This window comes from Heptranchias perlo, chromosome 13 (assembly GCF_035084215.1).
Source record: "Heptranchias perlo isolate sHepPer1 chromosome 13, sHepPer1.hap1, whole genome shotgun sequence".
Lineage (NCBI taxonomy): Eukaryota > Metazoa > Chordata > Chondrichthyes > Hexanchiformes > Hexanchidae > Heptranchias > Heptranchias perlo.
In genome coordinates this window covers 58,943,920-58,959,597 of record NC_090337.1, presented here as the reverse complement: position 1 = coordinate 58,959,597, position 15,678 = coordinate 58,943,920, and the positions used below count along the sequence as shown (strand labels likewise).

The window sequence follows — 15,678 nt, the reverse complement described above, 5'->3', positions numbered from 1 at the left end:
CCAGGCTTAACTTTCAGCCACCCGATGGCTGCTCCTATAAGGAAAATGCTCTTATAAACCTGAAAAGCAACCTGGTTTTCTTTGCATTTTCCTTTCCAGTCCTTACATGAAGACAAGCCAAGTAAAATATGGAGATGACAGTCAAGCATATAATTGATTTAGATGGACACTTGGCACTGATGTGATTTGAGCAGCGTATACAACTCGCTGCATTATTCGAGACCCTGAAAACATGGGGTAGCCATTTTGGAACTGCGCTGACTCGGATATATTCTTTCTTGTAAAATGGTGAGAGATAAGCAGGATGGCTGAAGTTTGAGATGGAGTAATCCCTTTACCGAGTAGTAAATCCAAAGAGGCGAGTCTGGCATACCTCACCTGCAGCACATTACATTCAGTAATTATATTCTGAGCATCCAAATGTTTCAACATTGGAGGTAGGTTGAACACTTTATTCGTATCACAGAGTTCACTGAACGTTTTCTATTTAAAATGCGCTATGGTGGGGGAGACACGGTGCACTGGATCCCTCCCCCACCCCTCAAAAATGGTGGAACAGGAGCCCGTCTTTCCTCTGCACACTGAGTCATTGAGACATCCAGCCTGCCTTAGCTCGTTCAGGCATAGGCCTGAGAACAGGCTGCTCACCCACTCCACATGGCAACTAACCATGAACAGGCCATGACAGGAAAAGGGAGTCTCAGACTTAAAACCATAATAGTGGCAAACTACAAGCCATAACTCTTCATAGCCGATCACTAAACGGTGATTGACAATGGACCAAAATATTCTAGATTCCAGAAACAATAATCAAATGTGAATATACCTCTGTATTTCCAACCTTTAAATCTGTCGTTGGGGGTGAGATTCTTTCCATTTGTCTCCAGAGACTGGCCTAACAGGTAGGGAGGACCTGGCTCGACAAGCAGCGGGAAGCTACCAGGGCTTTGTGTTGGTAAGCTACAAGGTTTTAGCTGGTTATACTCCGGCAGTAGCCACTGTGCACACTTTGGGCTCCCTATAAGCCTTGGCATGAGATCTCTGAACTTGAGGAAATGGTGTGTATCCCTATGGGGAGCGAATGTGCACTCCATATCAGGCAAACAGACACTCCAACTGTGTAGATATCTCAGTAGTTCTCTTTGAAGACTCTAAAATATGGTGATGGATTTCCACACTTGGTTGATCCAAAGAAAACTTTTTTAAAAAGAAAATCTGCAATCAGTTTAATTTTTATTGGTGATCCTTCCTCCAGGGGGTGAACTGCTGGAAGCGTTGCTATAATTTCACACATTATGGCATTTACCCTGAACAGGGACAGATTCAAAACGTGAATGATCATTTCAAATTCTAAAATGTTTAGAGCAGCTGACAGTTTTTTGTTCAAACAGTTGACGTGGAAACTGGTCTCAATTTTTTTTTGTGGTAAATGTCTGGCCAAAACGTTTTCTTCTAGACGTTCCTGTTTATTTCTCGCTGCACAGTCCTGTAAAAAGTCTGAACACACTCCTTCAAAAGTTAAAAATCTGCTGCAGTTTGTAGCTTTGTATGAATTCAGGGTCCTGCTATGGCTCCAGCCTCTGCCATGCCCCAGTTTGCTTGGTTATTGCCTCTGTCCTGTGCCCCTCCCAAATCGTACAGGATATCATTTTTTAAAAATGCAACTTCTTGCCTAGGAGGGGCCATTTCCTCCACTCCCAGGACCTTTAGTCCTCATGTCATGCCACACCTTCACCAGAGGCTCTCTGTTCTTCCAAATCAACTCATGGCCGTAAAAGACATACCAGCTGGGAAAAGAAAACAGAGAGAGTTATTTAATGAAGCAGATGCTGACCCCAGAAGCGAGAAAGTCATTTCAAACAATTTACCCGAGGTACCAGTTTCTGGGTCTCTCAGCAGCTGTATGGGGGAGGGGATGGGCTGTGCGTAAAGAGAGTTCAGTTAAACCGCAAGTGTTACGTTTTTGTTATTTGTACAGAGAAAGTTATAATGATTTGAAAGCAAAGCCGCTGTAATAGGAGTTATCCCAATTATTGGAGATGGTAACTCTGGGTTTAGCTGGTTGGGTCAATGGTTCAGTCAGGCCAACAAATTAACTACTTTCATTAATTAGCAGGAGAATAAAACACCATCCTGCAAGGCTGGGTGGCAGGATTCACATCGCACCACCATGTAAATCACTTCTCTTTCAGCTTTCAAAAAGCTCTGTTATTTGTAAAATGCATCAGAGTCAAAACACAGTGGATATCAGTACTCTTTTGAGATGGGGGAGGGGGGGTGGGGGTGAATTGTGTACTGCAGTAAGTTAGACAATGGCCTTTCACCTCTGGAATCTGGGGTCAAATCGAGCCCGGACACACGATGAGCTTGGGAGTCTCAATTCAGTTCCCACTTCCTTTGGGCCCACAGCACAAAACCACATCTAATTCAGCATTAAACTGACAATGCCACTCAGAGGCCTCAGGATGGCTAGTGTGGGAAGTGTAAAATGTCACCTTGATGCAGTACAGGGAGCTCTTGTGAGGTTGGGCTAAGGCACATTGATGAGACATGTTAAAGGAGATTTACACTGCATCTAACCTATACTGTACCTAACCTGGAAGTGCTTGACGGAGCAAGTATCATCCTGGTGAATCATTGCTGGACTTTCTCCAAGGGCCGCATGTCCTTCGAAATGTGGGGGGCCCAAAACTGAACACCGTATTCCACATGACATCTGACCAGCTCTGTATAATTGCGGTAGTACATCTTGGTTTTATATTCTATAAATATTATGATGAGGCCTAATTCTCATTGTTTTTTCCACCAGCCAGTTGGTTTTTAATGACTTATGTACTTGGACCCCTAAAACCCTCTGTTGATCTGTCCCCACCCACAGTTCCTCATTTAGATTATACTCCATCTGTCATTCTTATGTCCAAAGTGTACTACTTCACATTTTCATACGTTAATATTCTCCACTTATTTACTTAATCTGTGGCCTGTTGCTACTCTCAACAATTCACTATCCGTTCTAGCTTAGCATCATCTATAAACTTGAATATACTCCCCACTACGGTTCATTTATATTGAGTGAAAAGCTGGGCCTCAGCGCTGATCCCTGAAGTACACCAATTTGAGAACATCCCTTTTTTCTCAATCTTTCTTCTGCCTCCTATCCCCCAACCAATTTCCCATCTATGCAATGAGGTCACTTCCAACTCTGATCCACAATGTTAGCTAGTAATCTTGTTTGCAGAACTTTTAACTAATGCCTTCTGAAAATCCATGTATAGGACATCCATTGATTCTATCAAAGAACTCTATTAGGTTAAGTAGATATGACCTACCTTTTATAAAACCATGCTGTTGTCTTAAACACTCTCCCTAATCAACTTATATTTTTCGAGTGCTCACTCATTCTGTCTATGACGACTGATTTCTAGCAATTTTCTCATTAGTTATAGTTACTTGATTTGTCACTTCCTTTTTTTCAATAAAGGTGTAACATTTTCTACCTTTCAATTCTTTGGCGCTATCTCCAGTCTAGTGAGCACTGAAAGACTATAACTAACACATTTCCAATTTCTTTTAATGGCCTGGAGTGGAAACCCTGGAGATTTGTTTGGCTTCAATCTCGTTATTTTGTTCTTGCCAACTGTTCTGTAAGTTTTTCCCCTGTACTAATCTCTAGTTTTTCTTGCAAGTCTTTTTTTTCCAATACTCTTTGCCGTATTATTTTCTTGCTCCCCTTTTGTTTGTTCTGTAATTCTCCCCTCTCATTCTTGCCATCATTCTTCACACTTACTTAAGTTATCTCCTTTTGTCTGACCAGAGCAGAGAAGGTTAAGAGGAGATTTGATAGAAGTGTTCAAAATCATGAAGGGTTTAGACAAACTGTTCCCATTGGCGGAAGGGTCGAGAACCAGGGGATACAGATTTTAAGGTGATTGGCAAAAGAACCAAAGGCGACATGAGGAGAAGCTTTTTTTTACCCAGGGAGTAGTTATGATCTGGAATGCGCTGCCTGAAAGGGTGGTGGAAGCAAATTCAATTGTGGCTTTCAAAAAGGAATTGGGTAAATACTTGAAGGGAAAAAATTTGCAGGGCTACAGGGAAAGAGTGGGGCAATGGGACTAACTGGATTGCTCTTACAAAGAGCCGGCACAGGCTCAATGGGCCGAACAGCCTCCTCCAGTGCTGTAACCATTCTATGATCACTCATAGACCATGGCTGTATCACCCCAGAAGTACCTTTTACTTGTTTGATAATCCACTAATTACCCTCGAATACATTACACTGTTGGTCTGTAGATTAACTAATTAATAATTTCTCCCAAACATTGCCTTTTGAACCCATGATGCCCAGATCACTAGGGGCACCTCTCAACTGCATCATCATGACAGGCAGACAGGGTGATGTGCTCACTGGACTCTTAACACAGATTAAAATAAAATAGTTGATGAGACTGAAATGACCCCAGACTCACATTCCGAAAAGTGCACCACCCAAGTGAGCTGCATGGTCGAAAAACCTCCATCCCAGAATCAGGCCTGCCGTATCCATGGCAATAATCGCTTTCAGAGCCTGCAATAGACAAAACCAGCTGAAAACACTGTAGCAAATACGCACCCCAGCTGCTCAAAGTTATACCTTAGGAGACAGACGCATTATGCCCTGATTTTTTTTTTAAGCAATAAGATTAAAGCAATGTCAAAGATGATGGACAAGACTGAGGCTGGGAGGGTAAAGACAAATTGGAGAATGTAGTCATTCTAAAAACTTTTCACCAATTTAGAAAGTGTCTGATTTTGGAGTTTAAAAACACACAACACCAGCCGTGTGTGTGCCAGTACTGGAGCATACAATGGTAAGATGTGCGGCAGCACTCCTGATTTCCTGTCCCAGCTATAGTCAGTAACTGGAAGGAAGATCGGTGGAGATATTGGCTACTCGTGGTCACTTCCTACTGGCACCGTAGGAGTGCACTACAGCGGGTAAGGGGGCTGCAGCCTTTCTTCTTCAGAAAGCTTTTTTACAACACCCAAATCAACAAAAACATCCTCGAATTGAAATCCCTTCACAGGCTAGATCTGTGGGTGACCATCTCCAGTTCTATACCCCAGCCTACACTCTGGTTACCACTCATCTCCCTACCCCCTCTTTCACCAGAGATTGACCTTTCCGCCATTACACCGCTGCTGTCTTAAACACTTTTCCAAAACAACCCTTTATACCCCCTACGGAAGTTTCTTAAAACCCAACTCATTGACAGTATGTTTAATCTACCGACACCCAATTCCTTACTCCCCGAGTACTGCTTGGAGGTGTCAAGCCTAGTTTCGCATTCGAACTAGAACCAACCACCGTTTGACTCGCGGTCAGATTGCTAACTGAGCCAAGCTATCCATCCATTCGAGTGCATCTTTTATTTATGGCACATGACTCATATGCACTGCCATTAATTTTACTTATACCCAAAAAAGTATAAGCACTATATAGATATGCGGTATGAATAGTTGTGTGGTACAGTAACCTAGCAGTTAGAGTACTTGACTAGCAACCCAGAGGTCGTGCGTTCAAATCCCACCATGTGAAGTTGAGAAATTAAATTCAATAAATCTGGAATATGACCATGAAATCTGCCAAATTGTCGTAAATATTCAACTGCTTCACTAATGCCCTTCAGGGAAGGGAAGCCGCCACTCCTACCTGCTTTGGCCGACATGTGACTCAATGCCATAAGGCAATAAATGCTAACCTACCAGTGTCACTCACATCCCAAAAACTAATAACAAAAAGATTTATCTGCACGGAAATAAATTATTCTCCTATTTCTTAGGTGACAATAGCTAGATTGATACAGCCCGCTTGTCCAGACAGTAATTACATTGTACCACACCTGGAGAGTGCAGCTAACACTTACGTTGCTGGCTGTGAAGGTGAACATGGGCAGCAAGATGATGGCCAACTTCGCTTCGGGCATTTTGGAACAGACTGCACCAAGGACAGCCATTATTGCACCGGACTGGAGTGGGGAGAGAAGACAACACAATAGGTTAGTAATGAGTAATGAACCAGATTTAGTTAACGGCTTAACTGGACGTGAACATCTATCCAATAGCGATCATAACATGATCGAGTTCAATGTAGTGTTTGAAAGGGAAAAAAAGTGAGTCAGCTGCTAAGATTCTAGACTTGGGCAAGGCCGACTTCAATGGGATTAGACAGAGACTGTCCACTGTAAACTGGGCAAATCTGTTAATGGGTAAAACAACTGATGATCAGTGGGAAATGTTTAAAGAAACATTTAACGTGATACAGAATCGGTTTATACCCCTGACGGGCAAGGACCCTACTTGCCAAAAAAAACAGCCATGGACAACTAAAGAGGTGAGGGACAGTATAAGACAAAAGGCAAAAAATGGCACAGATCCTGGCGACTGGGAAAGATACAAAGATCAACAAAGGGTCACAAAACAGATAGTAAGAGCTACAAAAAGAGAGTATGAAAAGAAACTTGCATGGGATATCAAAACCAATACAAAGAACTTTTATAGTTATATTAGGAAAAAGAGGGTGGTCAGGAGCAGTGTTGGCCCCTTAAAAACTGAAAGTGGGGATATTGTCATTGACAATGGGGAAATGGCGGACATGTTGAACAATTACTTTGCGTCAGTATTTACAGTAGAAAAAGAGGATAGCATGCCGGAAATCCCAAGAAAACTAATAATGAATCAGGGACAGGGACTCGATAAAATTAACATAAGTAAAGCAACAGTAATGAAGAAAATAATAGCACTAAAGAGTGACAAATCCCCAGGACCAGATGGTTTCCATCCCAGGGTTTTAAAGGAAGTAGGTGAGCACATTGCAGATGCCCTAACTATAATCTTTCAAAGTTCTCTAGATTCAGGAACTGTCCCTCTGGATTGGAAAATTGCACATGTCACTCCGCTTTTTAAGAAAGGAGAGAGAGGGAAACCAGGGAATTATAGACCAGTTAGCCTAACAGCTGTTGTGGGGAAAATGCTGGAGTCTATAATTAAGGATAGGGTGACTGAACACCTCGAGAATTTTCAGTTAATCCGAGAGAGCCAGCCTGGATTTGTGAAAGGTAGGTCGTGCCTGACGAACCTGACTGAATTTTTTGAAGAGGTGACTAAAGTAGTGGTCAGGGGAATGTCAATGGATGTTATTTATATGGACTTCCAGAAGGCATTTGATAAGGTCCCACATAAGAGACTGTTAGCTAAGATAGAAGCCCATGGAATCGAGGGGAAAGTACGGACTTGGTTAGGAAGTTGGCTGAGCGAAAGGCGACAGAGAGTAGGGATAATGAGTAGGTACTCACATTGGCAGGATGTGACTAGTGGAGTCCCGCAGGGATCTGTCTTTGGGCCTCAATTGTTCACAAAATTTATTAACAACTTAGATGAAGGCATAGAAAGTCTCATATCTAAGTTTGCCGATGACACAAAGATTGGTGGCATTGTAAGCAGTGTGGATGAAAACATAAAATTACAAAGCAATATTGATAGATTAGGTGAATGGGCAAAACTGTGGCAAATGGAATTCAATGTAGACAAATGTGAGGTCATCCACTTTGGATCAAAAAAGGATAGAACAGGGTACTTTCTAAATGGTAAAAAGTTAAAAACAGTGGATGTCCAAAGGGACCTAGGGGTTAAGATACATAGATCATTGAAGTGTCATGAACAGGTGCAGAAAATAATCAATAAGGCTAATGGAATGTTGGCCTTTATATCTAGAGGACTAGAGTACAAGGGGGCAGAAGTTATGCTGCAGCTATACAAAACCCTGGTTAGACCGCACCTGGAGTACTGTGAGCAGTTCTGGGCACCGCACCTTTGGAAGGACATATTGGCTAAGATATTAAGGGGAACAGATAGGGTGGAGAGAGAGAAACTATTTCCGCTGGTTGGGGATTCTAGGAGTAGGGGGCACAGTCTAAAAATTAGAGCCAGACCTTTCAGGAACGAGATTAGAAAACATTTCTACACACAAAGGGTGGTAGAAGTTTGGAACTCTCTTCCGCAAACGGCAATTGATACTAGCTCAATTGCTAAATTTAAATCTGAGATAGACAGTTTTTTGGCAATCAAAGGTATTAAGGGATATGGAGTTAGATCACAGTTCAGTCATGATCTTATCAAATGGCGGAGCAGGCACAAGGGGCTGAATGGCCTGCTCCTGTTCCTATGTTAAAAAGAGAGATCTGATCCATATTGTCAATATCTAAGCAACAAAACAATTGTAGGCAGTGGGATGAAAATCACCCTGGGCGTTTGTTAATGCCGTACAGCACCTGTATGTATACTGGGTGCATTCCCAAAGCCTTCCCACTGCCTTTAACACATACTTTGGGAACACTGTTTCAGCATGTCACAGAGAACGCTGCGCTTAAACCTCCTGCACACATGGGGCAGAGTTCAAGCCAGGGATCTTGCCTCCAGCTGAAGATCCTTCTGTACCACACTAGGAACTGTGGATGTGAATCCCTCTTACTGAGTCCTTGAGATTCTAATAGCATTGAACAGTTGGGTAACAGTGATCATAGGGTCATAAGGTTCACGACAAGGAAAAGGAACGAAGAGTAACAGGAGCATTAGTCTGTTAGAGTTTGGGAGGCAAATTTCAGGAGGATGCACCCAAAGATAAGAGAATGGACCACGGCTTAAAAAGGCAATAGAGTGCTAGCTAAGTGGAAAGGGCAAAAGATAATTGAGAAAGCAGTGGCATTATGTGCAACTAGGAGTTGAAGGATGAATAATGGGCAATAAAGGCCAGCCTGGATGACACGGAAGAATATTAACTATTAGATATAAAGTCAAGGCATTCAAATACTATAAGTTATCTCCAACGGAGGAGAGTAAAAGCCAGGATACTTAGAGAATACAAAAGGACTGCTAAAATGGAAAAAGAGATTATATAAATTTAGAATTGCTAGGGAAATTAAGACAAATGACAAGAAATTTTTCAAGTAAGTCAGAGGGAAAAGAGAAAAAAACGAGTATAGGATCGTGGGCCTCTGAAAAGATTGTAAAGCGTAGAGATATGGACGTAGCTGAACCCTGGAACAAGTTCTTTAGTTCCCCATTTACAAGGGAGCAAGACAGTACAGAGACTAAAAAAGTGAGTCTTCCAAGATGGACAAAATGAAGGGTTGTCAGGTTTCGGGATTTTTGACCATTTTGGGAATAAGTTACAATTAAGTTTTTTTTTATTCGTTCACGGGATGTGGGCGTCGGTGGCAAGGCCGGCATTTATTGCCCATCCCTAATTGCCCTCGAGAAGGTGGTGGTGAGCCGCCTTCTTGAACCGCTGCAGTCCGTGTGGTGACGGTTCTCCCACAGTGCTGTTAGGAAGGGAGTTCCAGGATTTTGACCCAGTGACGATGAAGGAACGGCGATATATTTCCAAGTCGGGATGGTGTGTGACTTGGAGGGGAACGTGCAGGTGGTGTTGTTCCCATGCGCCTGCTGCCCTTGTCCTTCTAGGTGGTAGAGGTCGCGGGTTTGGGAGGTGCTGTCGAAGAAGCCTTGGCGAGTTGCTGCAGTGCATCCTGTGGATGGTGCACACTGCAGCCACAGTGCGCCGGTGGTGAAGGGAGTGAATGTTTAGGGTGGTGGATGGGGTGCCAATCAAGCGGGCTGCTTTATCTTGGATGGTGTCGAGCTTCTTGAGTGTTGTTGGAGCTGCACTCATCCAGGCAAGTGGAGAGTATTCCATCACACTCCTGACTTGTGCCTTGTAGATGGTGGAAAGGCTTTGGGGAGTCAGGAGGTGAGTCACTTGCCGCAGAATACCCAGCCTCTGACCTGCTCTCGTAGCCACAGTATTTATATGGCTGGTCCAGTTAAGTTTCTGGTCAATGGTGACCCCCAGGATGTTGATGGTGGGGGATTCGGCGATGGTAACGCCATTGAATGTCAAGGGGAGGTGGTTAGACTCTCTCTTGTTGGAGATGGTCATTGCCTGGCACTTGTCTGGCGCTAATGTTACTTGCCACTTATCAGCCCAAGCCTGGATGTTGTCCAGGTCTTGCTGCATGCAGGCTCGGACTGCTTCATTATCTGAGGGGTTGCGAATGGAACTGAACACTGTGCAGTCATCAGCGAACATCCCCATTTCTGACCTTATGATGGAGGGAAGGTCATTGATGAAGCAGCTGAAGATGGTTGGGCCAAGGACACTGCCCTGAGGAACTCCTGCAGCAATGCCCTGGGGCTGAGATGATTGGCCTCCAACAACCACTACCATCTTCCTTTGTGCTAGGTATGACTCCAGCCACTGGAGAGTTTTCCCCCTGATTCCCATTGACTTCAATTTTACTAGGGCTCCTTGGTGCCACACTCGGTCAAATGCTGCCTTGATGTCAAGGGCAGTCACTCTCACCTCACCTCTGGAATTCAGCTCTTTTGTCCATGTTTGGACCAAGGCTGTAATGAGGTCTGGAGCCGAGTGGTCCCGGCGGAACCCAAACTGAGCATCGGTGAGCAGGTTATTGGTGAGTAAGTGCCGCTTGATAGCACTGTCGACGACACCTTCCATCACTTTGCTGATGATTGAGAGTAGACTGATGGGGCGGTAATTGGCCGGATTGGATTTGTCCTGCTTTTTGTGGACAGGACATACCTGGGCAATTTTCCACATTGTCGGGTGGATGCCAGTGTTGTAGCTGTACTGGAACAGCTTGGCTAGAGGCGCAGCTAGTTCTGGAGCACAAGTCTTCAGCACTACAGCTGGGATGTTGTCAGGGCCCATAGCCTTTGCTGTATCCAGTGCACTCAGCCGTTTCTTGATATCACGTGGAGTGAATCGAATTGGCCGAAGACTGGCTTCCGTGATGGTGGGGATATCGGGAGGAGGCTGAGATGGATTATCCACAGTGTTGTGTTTTAAAATTAAAAAGTGCATTCACACGGGTTTAAAATCCTCCATACAGCCATACCCTACAACCGCTGAGACAAAGAGGGGATTAATGCATTAATAAGCTAATTGTCCATAATGTTTACCACAACTACTGGGGATGAGAAGTAATTTGTTATCACAATTCAGACTGTCGGATGGTCATCCACTCGAGATGGAATTCTCAGGTACAGAATAGGGGGTTATCTGCTGAAGGTATACTCCTGGGATGGATATAGACGGTTTGGTTTACAGGCCTGCTGGTGAATCCCTAAACCAGGGAGAATTTGGGGCGACAGCCCTCCCACTTTGTGAACTTAGAAAATAGACAAAGGGATAAATGAAAGCTGTCAATCAGGACGGTCTGAGAGAAAGAATGACAAAAATGGCCTCGGCAGTTTATTGTAAAACTAGTGCCAACCATGCCCAAGTACACCTTAGACTGTTTCATTGCTAGACTGAATAAAGCAAGTAGAGTCAGCCCACTAACCCAGAACAAGGCAGCGTGATTTATTATTTTTCTTATTCATGAGGGTGGGTTTCAAGTTAAATTAAGCAAGTCATTTGTGATCAGGATTGTCACTCTGTATGTTGACTTGTTATCATAAAATAAAGCAACTTAACGATTTATATCATTTTACTAAAGTGTTTCAGTCTACCTACTGAAAGATTGGAGAAGTGTACATGAGGGCAGGTATGAAAGACAATATCCAGCTCAGATCACAAAGGGGTATTATTGTTATGGCCCCGGGGTTACACCATCATACAGTTAGTTACAGGGGCTTATGCTGTTTGGGGAGGTGCGTGAATAACTGGCAAATGCAGTTTAATCTAGATAACTGTACTAAATAAGCAGAGGGATCGGGGGTCATGGTGGGTAAATCCCTAAAAGATATCAAAGCAATGTCTGAGGGCTGCTGTCCAGAAAGTAAATGGGATACCATATTGTATAAGACCACAGAGCATAGATTGTACAAGAGGAATAGAGTGTAGATCATAGGTTTTCCTGACACTGTATAGAGTTTTGGTCTGGCTACATCTGGAGTATTGTGTACAGTCTGGAACCCTCACATATAGATGTAGCTGAGCTGGAAAAGATACAGACAAAATCTTCTGGAATAATTAGGCGACTAGAGAAAACACACAAGGTAAGATTCACAGAACTGGGACTCATCATTGGAGAGGTAAAAGTTTGTTCCCCCCCCGCCAACACACATGACTGAAGTAATCAAGTTAATAAGATCAATAAGTAGAGGATCGGTCAGGGCTATTTGATTTGGTACAGGATAGAAGAACAAGGAGACATGGTATATGCTGGAAAACAGTAGAAACAGGTAGGACATAAAAAAGCATTACTTCACTGAGAGGGTGGTGGGTTTTCGGAATAGTTTACTGAGAAAGGCTCTAGGGGCAAGTAGTTTAGATCACTTCAAAGTCAAATTGGACAAGTATCTTGAAGAGAAACACATTGTTGGTTAATACTGTTAGGACAGCAGGAAGGCAGACTAGATCTATGGTCTTTTCCAGCCTCGAGATTTTCCATATTTCACAAAAATATCTTTTCAATACAGGGAATTGTATTATCACAAACTGGTCACTACAGAACATTACAGCACAACTGTAGCTCCCACAACTTTATAATATATTACATCACAATACAACATAACTTTTTAAAAACAACTTAAAGCCTGTCAGAATTGATGGGACACTTACTGCTCCGAGTGATGCTCCAAAGCGTCCAGTGGCAGTTTTACAGACATAACTGGCAAACGTGGAGATAACACCTAGATAAACACATCAGGCAGAAGGGAATGAACATAATCACCAGCCAATATACAGGGACTGTCAGTTAAATAACGGAGGAAAAAGGATGAAGGAACAAACTGGTCAAAGAAAAATATCAGGGCTGAGGTTGCAACTAGAAATGTTTGAGTAATACAATCTTACAAAAACGTAACTCTATATCCCTCTGCTGACTCAGTAAATAAACAACATGGAGCTGAACCATGCAGACCAGCGAGATCCCAATTCCATTGCTGTGTTTTACTAAGTTACTCAATCTGAAGGCAGGGCAGCAATGGTGATGCTACAATCAACCTCAGTGTCCGACAGAAAGGAAGTGATGATAGGAGGGCGCAACTTCAATCTCCATCTCCATCTCTAACTCTTACACTGTATCCGTCCCCTCACCTCCACCCATAGCTCATACTGTGTCTCTCCCTCACCTCCACCCACAACTCATACTGTGTGTCTCCCTCACCTCCACCCATAACTCATACTGTGTGTCTCCCTCACCTCCACCCATAACTCATAACTGTGTGTCTCTCCCTCACCTCCACCCATAACTCATACTGTGTGTCTCCCTCACCTCCACCCATAACTCATACTGTGTGTCTCCCTCACCTCCACCCATAACTCATACTGTGTGTCTCCCTCACCTCCACCCATAACTCATACTGTGTGTCTCCCTCACCTCCACCCATAACTCATACTGTGTGTCTCTCTCACCTCCACCCATAACTCATACTGTGTGTCTCCCTCACCTCCACCCATAACTCATACTGTGTGTCTCTCTCACCTCCACCCTCAACTCATACTGTGTGTCTCCCTCACCTCCACCCATAACTCATACTGTGTGTCTCCCTCACCTCCACCCATAACTCATACTGTGTGTCTCCCTCACCTCCACCCATAACTCATACTGTGTGTCTCCCTCACCTCCACCCATAACTCATACTGTGTGTCTCCCTCACCTCCACCCATAACTCATACTGTGTGTCTCCCTCACCTCCACCCATAACTCATACTGTGTGTCTCCCTCACCTCCACCCATAACTCATACTGTGTGTCTCCCTCACCTCCACCCTCAACTCATACTGTGCGTCTCCCTCACCTCTACCATAACTCATACTGTGTGTCTCCCTCACCTCCACCCATAGCTCATACTGTGTGTCTCCCTCACCTCCACCCACAACTCATACTGTGCGTCTCCCTCACCTCCACCCATAACTCATACTGTGTGTCTCCCTCACCTCCACCCATAACTCATACTGTGTGTCTCCCTCACCTCCACCCTCAACTCATACTGTGTGTCTCCCTCACCTCCACCCTCAACTCATACTGTGCGTCTCCCTCACCTCTACCATAACTCATACTGTGTGTCTCCCTCACCTCCACCCTCAACTCATACTGTGCGTCTCCCTCACCTCTACCATAACTCATACTGTGTGTCTCCCTCACCTCCACCCATAACTCATACTGTGTGTCTCCCTCACCTCCACCCATAACTCATACTGTGTGTCTCCCTCACCTCCACCCTCAACTCATACTGTGTGTCTCCCTCACCTCCACCCTCAACTCATACTGTGTGTCTCCCCCTCACCTCCACCCATAACTCATACTGTGTGTCTCCTTCACCTCCACCCATAACTCATTCTGTGTGTCTCCCTCACCTCCACCCATAACTCATACTGTGTGTCTCCCCCTCACCTCCACCCATAACTCATACTGTGTGTCTCCCCCTCACCTCCACCCATAACTCATACTGTGTGTCTCCCTCACCTCCACCCATAACTCATACTGTGTGTCTCCCCCTCACCTCCACCCATAACTCATACTGTGTGTCTCCCTCACCTCCACCCATAACTCATACTGTGTGTCTCCCCCTCACCTCCACCCATAACTCATACTGTGTGTCTCCCTCACCTCCACCCATAACTCATACTGTGTGTCTCCCTCACCTCCACCCATAACTCATACTGTGTGTCTCCCCCTCACCTCCACCCATAACTCATACTGTGTGTCTCCCTCACCTCCACCCATAGCTCATACTGTGTGTCTCCCTCACCTCCACCCATAACTCATACTGTGTGTCTCCTTCACCTCCACCCATAACTCATACTGTGTGTCTCCCTCACCTCCACCCATAGCTCATACTGTGTGTCTCCCTCACCTCCACCCTCAACTCATACTGTGTGTCTCCCCCTCACCTCCACCCATAACTCATACTGTGTGTCTCCCTCACCTCCACCCATAACTCATACTGTGTGTCTCCCTCACCTCCACCCATAACTCATACTGTGTGTCTCCTTCACCTCCACCCATAACTCATACTGTGTGTCTCCCTCACCTCCACCCATAACTCATACTGTGTGTCTCCCTCACCTCCACCCATAACTCATACTGTGTGTCTCCCTCACCTCCACCCTCAACTCATACTGTGTGTCTCCCTCACCTCCACCCATAACTCATACTGTGTGTCTCCCTCACCTCCACCCATAACTCATACTGTGTGTCTCCCTCACCTCCACCCATAACTCAGACTGTGTTTGTCTCCCTCACCTCCACCACTATCTCTAACACTGTCTCATCATCCTGCAACGAATCACAATCTAAGTTAGAGCCCCATTTTATTTGGCACTGTAAACCTACAGCATTTTTGTTGCTTTTCCCTGCTTTCACTCTTTTGATCCTTTTTTGTGCCAATAAGTTACTGATGTTATGCTCGCTGCATGGAAGGTTCGTACCACACCCTTCCCCTTTCAGCTCACTTTTCTCCTCCGCTCTAATTTTGATCTTGGTACAGAACCTCTTCCACTGATCCATTCCGTTCTACTGCGATGATTGATATCAAGTTTTATCTCTGCCATATCTGTCAAATCATTCGCTTTCTGGACATCAATAAGGCTTCCGATCCTGATGGTATCTTCTCTATTAGCCTCAAGATGTGTGCCGTGGAATTTTATTCCTGCCCCATTATGCCTCTT

The 15,678-nt window shown here is 44.5% G+C and overlaps 1 protein-coding gene across 1 annotated transcript in view; it reads right to left on the bottom strand.

The window, feature by feature from the left end:
* Positions 1-1,216: 1,216 nt before the first annotated feature.
* The window catches only part of LOC137331627 (presenilin-associated rhomboid-like protein, mitochondrial), a 34,686-nt gene continuing 20,224 nt past the window's right edge, over positions 1,217-15,678 (bottom strand). The window contains exons 7-10 of the mRNA XM_067995550.1: positions 12,626-12,696; positions 5,907-6,008; positions 4,470-4,567; positions 1,217-1,787 (exon numbers count right to left, since the gene is read on the bottom strand). Of these exons, the coding sequence (XP_067851651.1) occupies positions 1,673-1,787; positions 4,470-4,567; positions 5,907-6,008; positions 12,626-12,696 (386 nt within the window). The 3' untranslated portion in view covers positions 1,217-1,672. The remainder of the gene's footprint in view (positions 1,788-4,469; positions 4,568-5,906; positions 6,009-12,625; positions 12,697-15,678) is intronic.